This window comes from Nansenia antarctica, assembly GCF_963989245.1.
Source record: "Nansenia antarctica genome assembly, chromosome: 18".
Taxonomy (NCBI): domain Eukaryota; kingdom Metazoa; phylum Chordata; class Actinopteri; order Argentiniformes; family Microstomatidae; genus Nansenia; species Nansenia antarctica.
The window spans coordinates 5,311,987-5,332,782 of NC_137691.1; the positions used below are offsets into that span (position 1 = coordinate 5,311,987).

Sequence of the window (20,796 nt, forward strand, 5' to 3'; positions counted from 1 at the left end):
TATTCAAATTTTTTGAGTTGCACCTGTATGTGAGACTACACCAGACTGTAGCCATCACGGTTCCCGCCCCCCCTCTCCTGTCCCCCCCAGGTGCTGCAGCAGGTGTGGCCGTTCGTGGGCCAGTACCTGGAGAAGCTCCTGGTGGAGACCATCGCCCCCTCCATCAGGACCTCCAGCTCCCACCTCCAGACCCTCAGCTTCACCAAGGTGGACTTTGGGGACAAGGTGAGGCCTTCGACACGACACGCCCCATCCTCACCCATCTGTGTAGTCGGTAGTGCTCTGTCTTCTTCATATTTACTCCACCGTGGTGTGTGTGTGTGTGTGTGTGTGTGTGTGTGTGTGTGTGTGTGTGTGTGTGTGTGTGTGTCTGTCTGTGTCTGTCTGTGTCTGTCTGTCTGACTATGTGTCTGTCTGACTGTGTCTGTCTGACTATGTCTGTCTGTCTGTCTGTCTATGTCTGTCTGTCTGTCTGACTATGTCTGTCTGTCTGTCTGTGTGCGCTCTGTAGGCCATGAAGGTCGTCGGGGTCAAAGCGCACACAGAGAACGACCAAGGACAAGTCCTGCTGGATCTGTACATCAGGTGACCTTTCACCTTTCACCCTGTCATGTTGTAACATTCCTCTGGGTCTCAGTGTTTTGCACTCTCTTCCTCACGCCTCCAAAACTGAAAAACACACACACACTTGGTCGTTGAAGTTGATTTCCACTGCTCAGAGAGAGAGAGACAGTCGGTCGGTAACATTTCTCCTTTCCTTTTCCCATGCAGCTATGTGGGCAATGTAGAGATCGACGTGGAGGTGAAGAGGTATTTCTGCAAAGCAGGAGTCAAAGGAATACAGGTATGTTTTGTCCGAAGAGAGGAGAGCGTGCCAGATAAGGCTGTGGGATGTTGTGTAAAAGGGCGAGACAAAAGGACCATTCACTGTGGAGTGTGTGAGAGAGAAAGAGGTTACAGTTTAGCTCATTGTTTCAGTCAGGTTAGTTCATCATTTTAGTCAGTTTAGCTCAATATTTCCGTCAGTTTAGCTCAATATTTCAGTCTGTTTGGGTCAATATTTCAGTCAGTTTAGCTTAATATTTCAGTCAGTTTCGGTCAATATTTCCGTCAGTTTAGTTCATTATTTCAGTCATGGTAGCTCATTGCTTCAGTGTTGGTCATGCAGTCCTGCTCTCTCCTCTCTCCGTCCAGCTGCATGGGATGATGCGGGTGATTCTGGAGCCTCTGATTGGAGATGTGCCCATCGTGGGCGCGGTCACCATGTTCTTCATCCGCCGGCCGGTGTGTAGCTCTTTCCTGTCCTCCGCACACCCTTGTGTTCATCCCTCCTTCTCTCCCGTCATGGCCCTAGTCCTCCCAGACTCTACCGTCTCCCACTCCTTCCCCTCTTCCATACGTCCACTGTTAGTGTGTCAATAAACGTTGTGTCATGTGATCCTCCTCATAATATCATGTCCTAAGACTCGACTTTTGTACCCCTGCTTTGCCTCCCCCCTCCCCCCCCAAAAAAATCCTGTCTGATAGAAACTGGACATCAACTGGACAGGACTGACCAACTTGTTAGACATTCCTGGCCTGAAGTGAGTAGAGCCGTCTCTGTCTGTTACTAGCGCTCCATCATGGGGGCAGTAGTACATGTAACATACGTACGTGTATAACACTTATATAACACAATAATAATAATAATAATTTCCCCTCCTCTCTCCTCTCTCCTCTTTCTTTTCCCCTCTCTCCTCTCTCCCCTCTCCTCTCTCCCCTCTCCTCTACCCTCCTTTCCTCTCTCCTCTCTCCTCTCTCTTTTCTCCCCTCTCCTCTACCCTCCTTTCCTCTCTCCTCTCTCCCCTCTCCTCCCTCTCTCAGTGTGATGTCTGACTCCATGATAATGGACGCCATCGCCTCCTTCCTGGTCCTGCCCAACCGCCTGACTGTCCCTCTGGTACCAGACCTGCACGTGTCCCAGCTGCGCTCTCCTCTACCCAGGGTGGGACCACACACACACACACACACACACTCCGCATTCACACACACTCACTCCCCAAGCGCACACACACACACAATCACCATGCACACACTCATGATCTCAAACACAAACAACTGACGAACATACAGTATTGGCTATTGACTTATACACACATACTGTTTTACACACAATGGAGCTTTATGTCTCTCTCTCTCTCCCCCCTCCCTTTCTCCCTCCCTCCCTCCTTCTCTCTCTCTCTCCCCCCTCCCTCTCTCTCTTCCTCTCTCCCTCCCTCCCCTCCCCCCCCCTCCTTCTCTCTCCCCCCTCCCCCCTCCTTCTCTCTCCCCCCTCCCCCCTCCTTCTCTCCCCTCTCCCCCCTCCTTCTCTCTCTCTCTCTCTCCCTCCTTCTCTCTCCCCCCTCCCTCTCTCTTCCCCCTCCCCCCATCCTTCTCTCCCCTCTCCCCCCTCCTTCTCTCCCCTCTCCCCCCTCCCTCTCTCCCCTCCCTCCCTCCCCCAGGGTGTGGTGCGTATCCACCTCATTGAGGCTGACGGCCTGGCAGCCAAGGATAACTACATCAAGGGGGTGATCGCCGGCATGTCGGACCCCTACGCCATCCTGAGGGTGGGGCCTCAGACCTTCACCTCCCACCATGTGAACAACACCGTCTGCCCCAAGTGGGGGGAGATGTATGAGGTAGGTACGGGGCGGTGGGGGGGGGGTGAGATGTATGAGGTAGGTACGGGGCGGTGGGGGGGGGGGGGGGGGGGGAGATGAGATGTATGAGGTGGGTACAAGGGGGGGGGGGGGGGGGGGACAGGGATACGTCTTATTAGGGGGCCATTGTGTTGGTGCATTAACCATTAAGCATTACCACACTGTCCTGTCTGTGTACTCGCCAATCAATGGCCACACTCATACGTGTTGGTGGTGTTGTTGTTGTTGTTGTTGTTGTTGTTGTCGTCTCCACACTGTGTGTCCCCGCCTGTGTGTGTCAGTGCTCATGGCCCTGTGTGTGTGTGTGTGTGTGTGTGTGTGTGTGTGTGTGTGTCAGGTCATAGTCCATGAAGTGCCTGGTCAGGAGTTGGAGGTGGAGGTTTATGACAAAGACACCGACCAGGATGACTTCCTGGGCAGGTACATCTCCACGTGTCTCTGTTGTTCCTGTACCATGTGTCATAATGTCACCTCTCACCTCTCACCTTCCATAGACATGTCACCTCTCATAGAACCTGTCGCCTGTCATAGACCTGTCACCTCTCATAGAACCTGTCACCTGTCATAGAACCTGTCACCTCTCATAGAACCTGTCACCTCTCTTAGAACCTGTCACCTGTCATAGACCTGTCACCTCTCATAGACCTGTCACCTGTCATAGAACCTGTCACCTCTCGTAGACCTGTCACCTCTCACATAGACCTGTCACCTCTCATAGAACCTGTCACCTCTCATAGAACCTGTCACCTCTCATAGAACCTGTCGCCTCTCATAGAACCTGTCACCTCTCATAGAACCTGTCACCTCTCTTAGAACCTGTCACCTCTCTTAGAACCTGTCACCTCTCATAGAACCTGTCACCTCTCATAGAACCTGTCACCTGTCATAGAACCTGTCACCTGTCATAGAACCTGTCACCTCTCATAGGCCTGTCACCTGTCATAGACCTGTCACCTCTCATAGAACCTGTCGCCTCTCATAGAACCTGTCACCTCTCATAGAACCTGTCGCCTCTCATAGGACCTGTCATCTCTCATAGAACCTGTCACCTCTCATAGAACCTGTCACCTCTCATAGAACCTGTCACCTCTCATAGGACCTGTCACCTCTCATAGGACCTGTCACCTCTCATAGAACCTGTCACCTCTCTTAGAACCTGTCACCTCTCATAGAACCTGTCACCTCTCATAGAACCTGTCACCTGTCATAGAACCTGTCACCTCTCATAGAACCTGTCACCTCTCATAGAACCTGTCACCTCTCATAGACCTGTCACAGGGTCAACATGGGCGGAGCAGCCACCTCTATAGAGGTTGAGGTGTGGTACCGGGTCTCTTTTTACTACAGGATCTCAGTTTCCGCCCGTTTCTCAGTTTGATCGTTATCTCACCTCTCTCTTTTTCTCTCTCTCTCTCTCTCTCTCTCTCTCTCTCTCTCTCTCTCTCTCTCTCTCTCTCTCTCTCTCTCTTCTCTCTCTCTCTCTCTCTCTCTCTCTCTCTCTCTCCCTTTCTCTTTCTGTCTTTTTCTGTCTGTCTCTTTCTGTCTGTCTGTCTCTCTCACTCTCTCTTTTTCTGTCTGTCTCTTTCTGTCTGTCTGTCTCTCTCACTCTCTCTCTTTCTGTCTTTCTGTCTGTCTCTCTCACTCTCGCTATTTCTGCCTTTTTCTCTCTCTCTCTCGCTCTCCCCCTTTCTCTCTCTCTCTTTCTCTCTCTCTCTCTGTGCCTCTCCCTCTCTCCCTCTCTCCCTCTCTCTCTCTCTCTCTCTATCCTCTCCCTAGGACCAAATTGGATTTGGGTATAGTGAAGAAGTCCAAAGTGGTTGATGAAGTGAGTCATTCTAAACATCCGAGGACCCCATGACCTAAAAAAAAAAAAAAAAAGATCACATCAAGATCATCATCATTCCTGCACAGGATGTCATTGTTGTGACTGTGTGTCCGTGCTGTGTGTTTCCTCAGTGGTTCACTCTGAAAGACACGCCCTCAGGACGGGTCCATCTCAAACTGGAGTGGCTGGCTTTGCTGCCCAACACGGACCGACTGGAGCAGGTCTGTGTCCTCACCCTCACCTCCTCCTCACCCTCACCTCCTCCTCCTCCTCCCTCCTCCTCACCCTCACCTCCTCCTCACCCTCACCTCCTCCTCACCCTCACCTCCTCCTCACCCTCACCTCCTCCTCTCCCTCACCTCCTCCTCACCCTCACCTCCTCCTCACCCTCACCTCCTCCTCTCCCTCACCTCCTCCTCCCCCTCACCTCCTCCTCACCCTCACCTCCTCCTCACCTCCTCCACCTCCTCACCCTTACCTCCTCCTCACCCTCACCTCCCCCTCACCCTCACCTCCTCCTCACCCTCACCTCCTCCTGACCCTCACCTCCTCCTCCTCCTCACCTCCTCCTCACCCTCACCTCCTCCTCACCCTCACCTCCCCCTCACCCTCACCTCCTCCTCCCCCTCACCTCCTCCTCCCCCTCACCTCCCCCTCATCCTCACCTCCTCCTCCTCACCCTCACCTCCTCCTCCCCCTCACCTCCCCCTCATCCTCACCTCCTCCTCTCCCTCACCTCCCCCTTACCCTCACCTCCTCCTCACCCTCACCTCCTCCTCACCCTCACCTCCTCCTCACCCTCACCTCCTCCTCACCCTCACCTCCTCCTCACCCTCACATCTTCCTCACCCTCACCTCCTCCTCTCCCTCACCTCCCCCTTACCCTCACCTCCTCCTCACCCTCACCTCCCCCTCATCCTCACCTCCTCCTCACCCTCACCTCCTCCTCATCCTCACCTCCTCCTCCTCACCCTCACCTCCCCCTCACCCTCACCTCCTCCTCCCCCTCACCTCCCCCTCATCCTCACCTCCTCCTCCTCACCCTCACCTCCTCCTCCCCCTCACCTCCTCCTCACCCTCACCTCCCCCTCACCCTCACCTCCTCCTCACCCTCACCTCCTCCTCACCCTCACCTCCTCCTCACCCTCACCTCCCCCTCACCCCCACCTCCTCCTCCTTACCCTCACCTCCCCCTTACCCTCACCTCCACACTCCAGCCTATCAGCTAATGATTCACATGTATATCGTGAGCTTAGAATTATAAGGTTCTATCTCCGTTTAGGGTAGTTCAGAGATATTGAGCGTCAAAGTTTTTACATTCCATTATGTTTTGTGAGACGGAACCTTTGTATTTGATGAATTACTAACAAAAACATTTGAACATCAATCATTTAAAAAAGAACATCACACAGGCATTAATAAACACCTAATGGATCAGATTATGTAAAAAACTCAATTTTGACAAAAATGGAGATAGAACCTTATAATTCTAATGTCACGATATATCAAAGAGAGCTCCATACCCGACAGCAGTGTTTGCTGTGTACACTGGCAGTGAGCCGTGATGAAAGAATGTGCTAATATAAAACAACCCGATACAGCGAGAGCTTCTCCACTCCTCCCCCGCAGGTTCTTCAGAGGAACAAGGGCGTGACCGTGTCCAGTAAGGGTGCGGACCCCCCCTCGGCGGCCATCTTGGCTGTTTATCTGGACAAGGCTGAAGCTCTGCCTGTGAGTCATGCCTCCCCTCCTCTCCCCCCCCCCCCTCCTCTCAGCCCGAAGCTGGCTTCCTGTACACACACACACACACACACACACACACACACACACGCACACGCACACGCACACGCACACCAGGGTTTCCGTTAGAAAAATTTGCCGTCGGACATCGTGTCCGGGAAGAATTCGATTTACCGGACAAACGTGATATATTCCGGTCATCATATTAAAATATATATATTTTTTTTTTTTCCAAAATCATATTTTTTTTTCCTCCAAATCTAATGTTTGTCGCGGTGATTACTGTTGTGTAGCGGCCTATATATGCCATTTAATGTCTATTTCTCATCCGATACGATTAGATGCGAGCTATATAATATATAATAATATAACATGATTTGACGCATGCGCGCTATGCCATGCGTCAAATCCAGCGCTGAACGGGTCCAGCGCTGAACGGGCGCCTCACTGGGAACTGAACAGACAGCATCGATCAATGAACGGACTCCACATTACGTTAACTGAAGTTTGTTAAATTGTTTGGGATTAATGTGAGTTTTCTATTTTCTCTTTACAGTTTTACCCTTTTTTTTTTTTTAAATCAATAAAACAACGTCATTTCTATAAGTCTCGCTGGTTGGGAAGGCATTTCGTTTAGCTCGGGAGTATGACAATGGGAAGAACATAACTGTTTATTGAGAAACAATTGATAGGCAGTCTGGGATACGTATATAAAGAAATACCACAATGTCTAGATGTATAACATTTTATTGAACAGTAACAGTGCAAGCATGTAGGCTACGGGGAACAGGGATTTTGGTCAGTAGGTCCTTTGTACAGAGGGCGTTTCTCTCCGACAACGCGTTCCCAGGTACCATGGAAGTCATAGGTAGTCCAGCACACTGACAGAGAGACAGACAGACAGACAGACAGACAGACAGGCAGACAGACAGACAGACAGATAGACAGACAGACAGACAGACAGACAGTCAGCTTACTTCTACCCTTTTGAGTGGAATTACTCCTTTAATTAGCTGTTAGCCATCTCAAAGCCCCCTGAGTTGCTCGTCAACACTGAGAATAGACCACATTATAGAAACCAAAACACCGTTTTTTTAAATCCACAGGGAATAACCGAGAGTGTAAGGAAAGGCACACCCAGCGCTGTCAGTGGTGGGGAGACTTGAAGTGGCTTTGCTTGATTTCCATCACAGATTCAAGGATTGAAACACTGATGAAAATAGGGAGTAATAGTGATGGGATTATTTTAGATTATTTTAGATTAGATTAGATTAGATTAGGTGAGATTCAACTTTATTGTCATTGCAGAGTACAAGTACCAGACAACAAAATGCAGTTTAGCATCTAACCAGAAGTGCAAATAGTGATATAAAAACAAACACTTAACTTTCGGGGAAACTGCTAAAATAAAATAAATTAAATAAATTAAAAAAGAAAGCGACTATTAGCACCGCCGAATGACAACAAACGTATGAGTAATGAGTAAAACAATGTCACTTTTATAGTATGTTGTTTAACTTGCCGTTCGGTCGCCATGGCTCTGGTGTGTGTAGCAGCTTCAGCTAGCTGGCTGGAAACTTCTAGGGGTGCGTTCGTAAACACGCTCTGAGAGCGCCGGAGCGCACGCTGGCTTCGATGTCACAGAGCGACCGAGTCGTTCGATTGGACGAGAGGCGTTCCGCGAATGCTGATCGGATTTCCAGAGCGTGTTTACGAACGCACCCAGCCAGCTTTAGCGAATTGTATTCAAAGGGAATTATTTTCACCGGACAATATGTCCGACGACTTTTCAATTTGTCGGACTTCACCAAATTTTACCGGACAAAGACCGGCAATTGCCGGTTAACGGAAACCCAGACGCACACACAACTGACAATGCAATCTATATTAGTTGTATACATACTCTGATTTACAGCCTACGTAATTATTGCTCTACTGCCCCTTTCTGTCATTGTCTTTTTAAACTATTTTTGTTTATATAGTGTTGTTTATTACATAGTTCTTTTTAAAATGATGATTATATTGTTGTTTGTATCTTTATGTCCTCCGCACCAACCACACCGAGCCAGTTTCCTGTATGTGTGAATATACTTGGCAATAGAAAGAATTCTGATTCTGATTCTAATTCTGTCTATGGTTCTGCTGAGCTAGCATCCCCCCTGAAATAAAAACAGTCAAAATCATCCCCATTATAAAATAATTTTATAACAGCACTCGAGTTGAGGGGGGATGAGGGGGCATGGCATCCCCCCTGAAATAAAAACGGTCAAAATCATCCCCCTTCTAAAACTGCCATCCCCCCTTTCCCTTTCCATCCCTTATGTCAGTTTATCAATGAACGTGGTATTACTGCTATTTCAACATTTAGTTTCTCGCGCATATCGAGTAAAATAGCGCATATTGAGCTCATATATACACATACTAAATAAAGGGTACATTGCAACAGATACATTAATGATATCCAACCCCTACTCTACTCCTGGTCAATTCACAACAACAACAACTGCTCAAATGGCTCATTACAGAGAGTTTCTGCATTGTTGCTTGCATCTCTCCGTTTATTTTTCGGTCCACAAATGGAAGTGAGAGAGGGCAGAACTCTCTGGAGTGGAAAGCAATCTGAATGAAACTTGAAACTTGACACTACTGGTGATTGTGCATTGTGCAGTGATTGTGGTCTGTTTCTGTACTTCCTAAAAAAACGGTTTGGCACTCAACTTTACTGGCACTGCAATACTTTAAAGCTGTGCTTTAGTGTTTAGTGTGTGTTTAGTGTGTAACAGGTCCATGTGTGTATGCACTTGTGTGTGTTTCAGATGAAGAAGGGCAACACAGAGCCTAGTCCCATGGTGCTGTTGTCTGTGCAGGACATCACACGAGAAAGTAGGGTAAGACTGACACTGCTGGGGTCCTGCTGGGACCATATATGATGTGAAATGTATGTATGCACTCACTGCGATGGAAGTCGTTTTGGATAAAGGCGTCGGCTAAATGGCATATGTTAGGTAGAGCCGGCGTCTAATGATCGTAACCTCGGCAGCTCGGCGGTTCGAACCCCGGATCGCCATGTGTCGAGGTGTCCTTGAGCAAGGCACTGAACCCCTAAGCCTTGCCTAGAGCGTAATATACCAAATTCCTGAGAGACAAGTTGATTTCATTATTATTATTATTATTATTATTATTATTATTATTATTATTATTATTATATTATAGATCATCATACAGATCACTAGCATTGAATATCTCTGTTCTGTCAAACCCCCACTTCACACTCTCAGGACAGCTGAGACGACTTAGTGATTTGCCTGAACAAACACAAGCTTCATAACAAGCTTCTTTAGGCCTCAAGCCTGACAACAAACTAGAGACATGGTCTTGAATGTCAGTCGCTTTTACACATTATGTCATTATCTTCTCCACTCGAGTCGAAATGTCTGCCTCGTATTAGGACCTGCAGGGAGTGTTAACTCATATCTCTCTCTTTCTCTCTTTCTCTCTTTCTGTCTCTGTCTCTTTCTCTCTCTCTCTCTCTCTCTCTCTCTCTCTCTGTTTGTCTCTGTCTCTCTCTCTGTCTCTGTCTCTGTCTCTGTCTCTGTCTCTGTCTCTGTCTCTCTCCCTCTCTCTGTCTCTCTCTCTCTCTGTCTCTGTGTGTCTCTCTCTCTGTCTCTCTCTCTCTCTCTCTCTCTCTCTCTCTCTCTCTCTCTCTCTCGTCATGGACCCGTCAGGTATGTTATTCGACCATCAACCCCGAATGGGAGGACGCCTTCACCTTCTTCATACAGGATCCCTGCAAACAGGACATAGACATCGAGGTAACGTCGTCTCAGAGAGAAATCTCCAAACGTAACACGGACGCGTGCCGCGTGTGTATGGAGGATGCTGTTAAGATACGATCAGTGTTTTCCCTCACAGAGGTCTTTTTAAAGAGGTCTCCTTCTCTCTCCTCTCTGTGTCCTTCTCTCCGCACCCCGTGTTCCCTCTCAGGTGAAGGACAACGATCGCGTGAAGACCCTGGGGAGCCTGTCCATCCCTCTGTCCAAGCTGCTGTCCAGTCCCGGTCTGTCTCTGGACCAGTGGTTCCAGCTAGACAAGTCTGGGCCGGCCAGCCGCGTGTACATCAACGCAGTACTCAGGGTAAGCACGGTTTCCCCGCAGGAAACGAAAAGACTGTTCGGGTCACTACGCATGCCCGTTCTTATTCTTTAATTATCAGTGGAGGCTGGTGACTTCCAGAATTGAGGAGGCCAATTTTTTTCCCGCTTGCTCGCTTCACTCGCGATGGAATGTTCCCTGTTCTTCTTATCTGTCTTTGTTAAAAATTATTAATTAGTGTTTGGCAGTACTGAAGGGATTGGGACACTCTCAGGATGGTGGATGAAGCAGCTTTTATTGCCTGCACAATGGGTCATCAAATAAACAAAACAATTGGCATGAATCTCTGGTCCGCCTGCAGCAGCTATTGTCCCTTCTGCTCAGGCTCACAACATTCACCACAACATACTACATACAATCAATGACATGTCAAAAGCACTCAAACACTATGTCAATCAGACACACAACATACAATTCAGAACAATACTTCATCCATTTCTAATATTTATCCTGCAAAACAGCACTCATACGCGTGTGGCGGAAAAAGGTACTACACGGAGGCCAGGCCTCCTGTGCCCACCCATTTTCAGTGATTTGGCCAATCACATATTGCCATGAAAAAAATTGCATTACATTGACTTCTATGAGAAACCACTTTCCGACAGGAGGCCTGGCCTCCGTGTAGTACCTTTTTCCGCCACACGCGTGTATGAGTGCTGTTCTGCAGGATAACATTAATATTAGAAATGGATGAAGTATTGTTCTGAATTGTATGTTGTGTGTCTGATAAAAAATATAATTATTGCTTTTTTAAATCTCTCTCTCTTCTCTCAAATTATTGGGGAGGCCAGGCCTCCTCCACCTCTATGGAGGAGCCTCCACTGATAATTATTGTCCAGGGTTCCTTGAAATCCTTGAAAGTTTGTGAATTTGAGAAAAATAAATCATGGTCTTAAACGTTTTTGAAAATAGACATGGGTCATTGAAAGTGCTTGAATTCCCCTCTCTCTCTGTCTCTCTAAAAAAATATATATATTCAAACATTTTTTACTTAGCTCGTCAAACTATGCCGTGTTGGGTCCTTGAATTTGAGGGAATTGAGTCTTGAAAGTCCTTGAAAGGTGCTTGAAAGGTGCTTGAATTTGATGTTTCAGAAGGTGTGGGAACCCTGATTACCTCTCATGCGTGACTGCTCCCCCTCTCTCTTATATGACTTATACACACATACTGTTTCACACACAATGGAGCCTTATGTCTCTCTCTCTCCCTCTCTCTCTCTCTCCCCCCCTCCCCCCTCCCTCCCTCCCTCCCTCCCTCTCAAGGTGTTGTGGTTAGATGAGGAGAGCGTTCTCTCCTCAGAAGCGTCGAGCCTCTCAGCCGCCGTCTCTAAGACGCGGCCCCACCAGACCAACCCTGACCCCAGCTTTGCCACTGAGGTAAAGCACGTCATACCTGTCATCGCATACCTTGTTTGCACATGGAGAACTCGATCAATGATTCGAAATGAAACGTAATGCCATGACCGTACAAGGCTGCTGGTTTGTTTTGGTCTTTTAGGGGGTGTTGAGGATCCACCTGCTCGCGGGGCAGAATCTCGTCCCCAAGGACAACATGATGGGGGGCATGGTGAAGGGCAAGAGTGACCCCTACGCCGTCATCAACATCGGGGGCATGACCTTCACCAGTCAGGTCATCAAGACCAACCTGAACCCCACCTGGAACGAGATGTATGAGGTAACTGGGATGACTCTGACTTTTCTTTCTTTTTGTGTGTGTGTTGATGTTTTTCTCCTTCGTCATATGTTCGGTGATGTTACCTTGATGTCATTCGTCTTTGTGTTGTTGTGGTTTTATATCGTTTTATACTGAGAATTGAAGTCTCTCTACGGTTCGGTGAATCTAGCACTCAAGGAAGGCCCATTTCCTTCCTGTAAGGGATGGGCCAAGATCTGTGACGCAGTGAATAATTCTGACTATGGACACGGCCCATAACTTGTGCAATCACAGATTTGTATAATATGATTGTTTCCCAAGAATAATGCCCTCGTGACCAAGGACAGTTCTATAAATATGAGTCCCGCCCAATGCTGGGGGCTTTTGGCTTTTTGGCGTCTTGCTTTTTGTCTGCTACTTTCTCTCTGCCCTCACGTGACTTTGCTTAATGAAACGCCTCTTTGGAGACAGTTGATTTACAGCTCTTTGTGCTTTATAAGTGCCCTTATAATTAAATCCACGACAGTGTTCTTTATGTTTTTATGATTATTTCTTGTATATGTTCTATGTGGACCCCAGGAAGATTAGCTGGTGCTTTGCATCAGCTAATGGATATCCTAATAAATCAAATCAAATCATATGTGGCGATGGTTGTACTGGCCGCTAAGATCTGTTTACCATCTTAGATAAGTCAATTAGGTCAACCGTGAAATAGCTTATCTTAATGCTATTGTTTTTCCATTTCAACTCCGAGAACATCAACAAAACAGCCATGAATACAACCGTTGTTTGCAGTTATGCCACTGTAAAGCAATCATGGGATTACTTCTGCTATCCACTGTAGGAACAAAGTAACTCGTTGTAATTGAATAAGCTGTGACTACCCGGTATACTGTAGATGTACTGTACTGAATATGACCTTTGTAGTTAGTTAGTTCGTTTTTATTTGACAATCATGAAATGTACATAAAAAGGTTTTATCAATGCCATATGTCCTACACTTCCATGGGCTGTCGAGGAAAAGCCCTCCTAAAATCCTAGGAGTTATTTCCGTTGTGATCCTCTGGAGTTGTGTGTGTGTGCTTGTGTGTGTGTGCTTGTGCATGTGGGGGGAGGGGGGGGGGGGGGTTGAGGGTAGGGTAGGGAGTTGGAGTTTCATAATAGTATGAAAGTATGAAATAGTGTGAAAGTGTTTGTTTGGTTCTGTTCCAGGTGGTGCTGACCCAGCTGCATGGACAGGAGCTGCAGCTCCAGCTGCTGGACAAGGACATGGACATGAAGGATGACTTCATGGGCAGGTAAACTACAGTACAGTACAGTACAGGGATGTAACGATACACTCACAATACGATAGAATTCTCCATACTGGGTTCACGATATTTTTTTTTCACCATTTCCTTTTTACAAAATGAGATTGCAGACAAATTCTGACAAATTCTGAAAAAGTATATATTTTATTTATTTCTCAGACAAAAACTACAAAATACTGTTCTTAAACTGTTCTTTTCTTAAAGAATCTCTCTTTATTTCTGAGCTAGGATATAACTGCAAAACATAAACTATGCAATGAAGGACCCCAATCAAGGACCCCAATTGAAATAAGCCAGTGGCTTTCTTGGGTTTTTATCCTGTTAGTTGACCTTGTATGTAATATGTACTTTCATGTACCTACTTCTGCAAATCTTCTTATAAAGTTTTCAATCAATCAATCAAATGAATGCATATTTCCTTTTTTTATTTTTTATTAAAAAAAAACGAAAGCAAAGTCAAAAGTAGATCACGCCCTCTGCTGTTCAAAAAAAGCATCGCGATTCCTTTTTAATCTCACCGGTTTGAATCGTCCCATATTATTTGTGTCGATAATTAACTGTCTCGCGATGCGTCGTTCCATCCCTGGTACAGTGTGTTTTCTGGGAGTGAACAGCAGAGCTTGGAGCCGGACCAGATGTGGGTGGAGTCTTTGCGCCCCCTAGTGGAGGAAACCGGCAACTTCCACCACAGCTTTTTTGGTGTTGTTGCTCAGGGATCCAACTACTGTAATAACCATAGAACAGTATACTTCAACTACTCGTGACGTCAGAATTATAAGGTTCTATCTCCATTTTGAGTTTTTTACATAATCTGATCCATTAGGTGTTTATTAATGCCTGTGTTGTGTTATTTTTAAAATGTTGACATTTCTTAGTTAGTAATTCATAAAATACAAAGGTTCCATCTCACAAAACATAATGGAATGTAAAAACTTTGACGCTCAATATCTCTGAACTGCCCTAAACGGAGATAGAACCTTATCATTCTAAGCTCAACTACTGTAATAATAACCATAGAAGGTGGCTCCCCTGGTGTTAGGAAAGGATTTTTTTTTTTTTTTTTGAAAAAGCATAGATGCATAAAATCACAAGAAGGTAAGGAGCTGGTTTACATCAATAAAGGCTATGTACACAATCCACTGTACTATACTGCACAGATAGTCAACTAGGGTTGTCATATTGCACAAAGAGTATTTTTTCACATTTTTTTAAAGTGTCACAGTTTGCAGGCTTGAAAATGTACATGTTTGTGCCTCAGCACTAGCTGCCATACAATCCGTCCGGACTGTCCTGGGCCCAGAACCTAGGTCTTTGCTGTGTTCAGGGCCTGGACGGCCCTGTGGTAGAAGCTGTCCTTCAGTCTGTTTGTCTTAGCGGCCGGGGTCCTGTACCTCCTGTTCGAGGGCAGCTTGACAAAGTGTACGTGCCCAGGGTGGGTCGGGTCCCTGGAGATCTTCCACCAGAGGCTGGTGGAGGGTAGAAATTGGAGGACATATGAAGGGATTGAACCAAAGTTATGGTGCTGTTGTTTGGCAGGGTTCCCGCGCTGGTCTTAAAAAGCCTTAAAGTCTAAAATCCACCATTCCAATTTACAAGGCCTAAAAAGGTCTCAAATTTCAGTTATTCGGTCTAAAAATTAGGTGCTAGGTCTTAAAAATGAGATCCTGCAAGGAAATCAGTCCGACCACATCTATTTACGCGGAAATTAATCAAGCTGGAACCAAAGAAATGCGCTTCCTTTTTTGTCTGTATGGCAGTGAAATCCCTCATTTCATCACCTCGAGGATGACAAAAAGCTATCATATGGTGTCACCAATAGGTCTAAAATTCTATTCAAAGAGGTCTAAAAAAAAAGGTCTAAAAAGGTCTTACATTTGACTCGTTGAAACTTGTAGGAACACTGAGGTTAGAAATTGGAGGATGAATGAAGGGATTGAACCAAAGCTATGGTGTTTGGGAAGTTGTTTTGGGTTCTGATCTCATTTTCACTTGTGTGTTGTGACGTTACAGGTTGAAGATCAGTCTGAAGGACATCATCTCGTCTCAGTACACTGACCAGGTTCGACCTGCCCGGCATGAGTCACTATGACAACCATCTACTACATCCTTGAGACTGTCACTGTCCAGTGCTGTCTTCTGGCCAAACCAATGATTTCACTTAATCAACGAATTACCCCTCATTTGTAAAACTTAACATTTATTCATGAATAACGTCTGATTGTTACCCTTGTTGTTGTTAACTGTGGTGTTACTGTGTCTTGCTTGTTTCACAGTGGTACACTCTGAATGACGTCAAGTCTGGCCGCGTTCACCTGGTACTGGAGTGGGTGTCCACCGCGTCAGAACCGGACAGGCTGGACCAGGTCAGTACGGTTCTCCAGAACCAGAGTCTTGAGTGTCAGAAGACTACGGTGTATCGTGTGGTAGTGTCACGCCAGATTATGTCCGCCTGCCAAATAGTGTCCGGCTGATGTAAATATAAACGTACTTCACCTGGCGCGACGGGACCGGTCTGACTGGTTTCTGTGTGTCTTCAGGTCCAGAAGTTCCACTCCAGGGAGTCCTACCAGAACAAGGCCGTCCCCTCCGTGGGCCTGCTGTTCGTGTACGTGGAGAGAGCCGACGGCCTGCCAGTGAGTCTCTGAACCTCCCGCCCTCCTGACAGAATCAGGATCAGAATCAGAATCGTTTTTTTTTATTACATCTTACCGTACAGTAGAAGTACAAGGACACAAGAGTGAAGTTCTTTGGGCTTTGGTTCTTCAACGTTGACATTTCTGAGGCTGTGGCTCCGGATGTGTGTTGACAACAATGTTATCTGTTGTGGTTTTCTTTATTTTTTAAGCATTTTAAGTAACCATTTAGCAGTCGCTGTTATCCAAAGCGACTTACAATGAGACATTACAGGGACAGTCTCTCCCTGGAGTAACTCAGGGCTAAGTGCCTTACTCAAGGGCACACTAGTGGTGGTGTTCCCAGGCGGCAATTTGAACTCATGATCTTCTTCTGATCACCAGTCCGACTCACTACCCACTAGGACAGAGGCAGTACTAGCGGGTGTTTATTGGTGTTCCCATCGCTGTGAGTGGGTTGTGTGTTCTCAATGTCTGTTCGTTCTTCTGTGTTTGAAGCTGAAGAAGAGCGGCAAGGAGCCAAAGGTGGGAGTGGAGCTTGTCCTTGGGAAAACCTCCCAGAAAACCACGGTGAGTCACTGAAGAGTTCCCTGTAAACGATCGGACCGGTCGGTACCTGCCAGCCCTCGTGCATGAGACTTGACACCAAACATTGTCCTACATATTCATCATGGACACTGATTTTGACTTTATCACTGACCTCTCACGTGTCATGTCTGCATGTGCATGACCCATCTCTTCAGGCTACACGACATCTACTAACCCCTGTACTGTTTCTCCTGAGACATCTACTACCCCCCTGTACTGTTTCTCCTGTGTCATAATTCAAAAGAAAATCCTTCTTTTAGCACGACGACTGCCAGTGGCCCCTGGCCTGAGCATAGATGACTTTTTCCTGCAGTGACTGGTGGTGGATAGATGATTCACTTACTTAGACAAATGGATCTGTTATGCGTTATGTTGGCTGTAATGTCTCCTCCCCCTCTCTGAAGGTGTGTGACCGCTCTGTCTCACCTCACTGGGACGAGGCTTACCACTTCCTGGTTCGTGACCCCAGAGAAGAGATGTTGATTGTGAAGGTGAGTTTGGTTTTAGATGTTCGAAAACACACGTGAAACCTGCGGACCATACGTCTTATCTATGTATCTATCTATCTATCTATCTATCCGTCCATCCTTCCTTCTCTCTCTTACTCCAGCTGTCTCACTCCTGGAATTTGCCCATCGGGTCCCTGGTGGTACCAGTCAGAGAGCTGCTGTCAGAACCACGTCTGGTCCTGGACCAGTGGCTGAGTCTGGATGGAGCCTCACCTGACAGTCAGATCCTACTGAGGGCTGAGCTCAAGGTGGGAGAGACACACACACACACACACACAGACACACACACAGACACACGCACACACACACAGACACACACACAGACACACACACAGACACACGCACACACACACACACACACACACACACACAGACACACAGACACACTACACACACAGACACACACACACACACACACACACACACACACACACAGACACAGAGACACACACAGACACATACAGACACACAGACACACACGCACAGACACACACACACACACAGACACATACACACACACACAGACACACACACACACAAAAGCACTCTCTCACTTAATAGGAATCACTTTTGAAAGTTTCCCTCCATTCCCTGCATAATAATAATAATAATATCACTATAACGTGATATTCTTAAGTAGGGCCCCTTGTGATGTTGGCTGATAGCATTGTTATTATGAGGTTATAAAGCTATTCCATGTATGCGTGCACCACAGCTGCTGACCCCCAAGATGTGCCAGAGTGAGGTGGATAAGGCAGCCCCGCCCACAGCTGCTGTCAGCTCCGCCTCCTCCGCCTCCTCCACCACTGAACACCCCCGGGAGAGAGACACGGCCCAGAGGTGAGACACCTACACCAACACACCTGGACACGCTGTGTGTGTGTGTGTGTCTGTGTCTGTGTCTGTGTCTGTGTCTGTGTCTGTGTCTGTGTCTGTGTCTGTGTCTGTGTCTGTGTCTGTGTCTGTCTGTGTGTGTGTGTGTGTGTGTGTGTGTGTGTGTGCGCGCGTGTAGATAGATACACTGTCATCTACCAGACACTCACCGTCACATCATCGTATGGGGAGGTGGCGGTAGCCTAGTGGTTAGAGAGGCTGGCTAGCAATCGGAAAGGGCTCTGGTTCGATCCCTGCCTCAGGAGGGAGCTGCATGTGCCCTTGAGCAAGGCACTTAACCCCTAATTGCTCCAGGGGTGCCGACCATGGCCGACCCTGTGCCTAGAGCAAACAAATACCACATTCCAACAATCGATTGACAAGTTGATTGCATGGCAAATAAAACATTATATATTATGTATGATCGACGCATCTATTTTCTCTCCCCTCGGCTATCGACACTCTAGGTCTAGTTCAGTGGACACTCCTGTAGCTCCGGTCTCCTCCTCCCCCCCCGTCTCTGTACCTGAGGTGGTCCCTGAGAAGGTGCAAGAGGCCCCCACCCCTCAGGTTACACGACCCCCACACTCCAGCCCGGACCCCAGCTTCGGTACTGAGGTGAGATATGCTGTTTGTGTGTGTGAGGGTGAGGGTGGGGGTGGGGGTGAGGGTGAGGGTGAGGGTGAGGGTGAGGGTGAGGGTGGGGGTGAGAGCGAGAGTGAGAGCGAGAGTGAGAGTGAGAGTGAGTGTGAGTGTGAGTGTGAGTGTGAGTGTGAGTGTGAGAGTGAGTGTGTGTGTCGGTACTGAGGTGAGGTGTGTATGTGTGTGTGTGTGTGTGTGTGTGTGTGTGCGCAGTCTTGTTGTTATCACTATTGTTGGTTCCGTAGGGGATGCTGAGAATCCACCTGCTGGAGGCCCAGAACCTGGTCGCCAAGGACAACAAGATGTTGGTGAAGGGCAAGAGTGACCCCTACGTCTTGATCAACATCGGGGACTCCAAATTTAAGAGTCATGTGATCAAGGAGAACCTCAACCCCATCTGGAACGAGATGTATGAGGTAGGGAGGAGACTGTCGTCTGTTGTTGTGTTGCAGTTGTGTGTTGTCGCAAATGTTAAATATATTTGTTTCGCCAGAAGGGTATTTGTGTGCAAGAGGTCTGTGTTGTATTGAGTCTGCCTCTGACTATTAGGAGTATTAAGAGAGTTTGTGCAAATTCTCTCATGTCACTCCCTTTGCATCCTTCACTGGCTACAGATAGCAGCTCTTTTTTTCCTCCAATTCTTCCTACTTACTAGCAAAGATTACTAGCATAGATTACTAGCATAGATTACTAGCATAGATTACTAGCAAAGATTACTAACAAAGATTACTAGCGTAGATTACTAGCATAGATTACTGGCATAGATTACTAGCATAGATTACTAGCATAGATTACTGGCATAGACTACTAGCATAGAGTACTATCATAGATTACTAGCATAGATTACTAGCATAGATTACTGGCATAGATTACTAGCATAGACTACTAGCAAATATTACTAGCAAAAATTACTAGCGTAGACTACTAGCATAGACTACTAGCATAGACTACTATCATAGATTACTCGCATACATTTCTTGCGATGACTGATGGACAGATGATTCACTTACTTAGACAAATGTATTGGTTGTAAGTCTCTTTGGGTAAAGGCGTCCGCCAAACGGCCTGCATGTAAACGTGCTGCCTCCCCCCAGGTGGTTCTGAGGCCCCAGCCAGGACAGGAGGTGCAGGTGGAGCTGTACGACAAAGACCTGGACAGGGATGACTTCCTGGGCCGGTGAGAGCCACTTCCTGCAGTCCTGTCGTGGTGTTCTAGTTCATCATCATATCGATGCCTTAGTCTGGGTGTTCTACCGTCAGAGTGTTTAACTTGTTCCTTGTTTTTCTACAGGTTTAAGGTCACCATGAGCGATATCATGCACGCCCAGTATACAGAGTCGGTAAGGGTTAGGCATGTGTCCCTCTCCTGAAGTAATGCGTGATGTATACAGTACCAGTCAAACGTTTGGACACACTTTCCCATTCAATTGAATTGAAACTGGTACTGTATATATATATGTTTTCGTGTAGTTGCTGTGAAATGCCCTAATCTGTATATTACTCTGTCGCAGTGGTACACTCTGAACGATGTCAAGTCAGGCGACGTTCACATGGTACTGGAGTGGGTCCCGACCGTGTCAGAACCGGACAGACTGGATCTGGTCAGTACGCTGACGGAACGTTCTCTCATTGTGTCATTCCTTCCCTCTTTACCTTCATCCTTTCCCCTGCTTTGTTCACTGTTCCCTCTCGTCGTCATGCGACATTTTCCATCTCTACATGTATTATTTCTCACTGTTAGCCCGTATCCTTAGCGACGCTGATCGACGGTAACGTCCTGTTGTTGTTTTTTTTATGTTTTATTTATGAAAACTTTCACTTTATTTTTTTTTATAAATGTATTTTGATTTTATCCCTTTTTCACCCAATTTAGTATCCAATTATACCCAACCTAGTGTCCAATTATCCCCTGTCGCCTATTGCGTAGGATCGGCCGCACGCGCACCCCGTGGCCGGCAGCCCAGATGAGAGAGCCGATAGACTAGCTACCGGCCCCTCGAGCCCAACACTGTTATTCCGGCACCAGACGGGGGGCGGTGTTGCGCGACGGATCCTTATCCGGAAATAGCCTATACCACCCTCGGGAGCGGCCGTCCAATATGCTGCTCCCCGTGGGCCCCGGCCATATCCGGGTCTGGCGAGACCGGGTTTCGATCCCAGTCCCCAGTGGGCAGCTTGCACCAGAGACTGATG

At 47.3% G+C, this 20,796-nt stretch overlaps 1 protein-coding gene across 1 annotated transcript in view; it reads left to right on the top strand.

The window, feature by feature from the left end:
- The window catches only part of esyt1b (extended synaptotagmin-like protein 1b), a gene marked incomplete at its 5' end in the record, with an annotated part of 35,378 nt that overhangs the window by 3,777 nt on the left and 10,805 nt on the right, over positions 1-20,796 (top strand). The window contains 25 exons of the mRNA XM_080548531.1: positions 91-225; positions 512-585; positions 772-844; positions 1,195-1,284; positions 1,528-1,583; positions 1,864-1,984; positions 2,481-2,657; positions 3,016-3,098; positions 4,455-4,503; positions 4,635-4,724; positions 6,133-6,234; positions 9,060-9,131; positions 9,969-10,055; positions 10,228-10,377; positions 11,658-11,771; positions 11,893-12,069; positions 13,261-13,346; positions 15,369-15,417; positions 15,632-15,721; positions 15,896-15,991; positions 16,490-16,561; positions 16,984-17,070; positions 17,190-17,336; positions 17,804-17,928; positions 18,429-18,579. Of these exons, the coding sequence (XP_080404657.1) occupies positions 91-225; positions 512-585; positions 772-844; positions 1,195-1,284; positions 1,528-1,583; positions 1,864-1,984; positions 2,481-2,657; positions 3,016-3,098; positions 4,455-4,503; positions 4,635-4,724; positions 6,133-6,234; positions 9,060-9,131; positions 9,969-10,055; positions 10,228-10,377; positions 11,658-11,771; positions 11,893-12,069; positions 13,261-13,346; positions 15,369-15,417; positions 15,632-15,721; positions 15,896-15,991; positions 16,490-16,561; positions 16,984-17,070; positions 17,190-17,336; positions 17,804-17,928; positions 18,429-18,579 (2,553 nt within the window). The remainder of the gene's footprint in view (positions 1-90; positions 226-511; positions 586-771; positions 845-1,194; positions 1,285-1,527; positions 1,584-1,863; positions 1,985-2,480; positions 2,658-3,015; positions 3,099-4,454; positions 4,504-4,634; positions 4,725-6,132; positions 6,235-9,059; positions 9,132-9,968; positions 10,056-10,227; positions 10,378-11,657; positions 11,772-11,892; positions 12,070-13,260; positions 13,347-15,368; positions 15,418-15,631; positions 15,722-15,895; positions 15,992-16,489; positions 16,562-16,983; positions 17,071-17,189; positions 17,337-17,803; positions 17,929-18,428; positions 18,580-20,796) is intronic.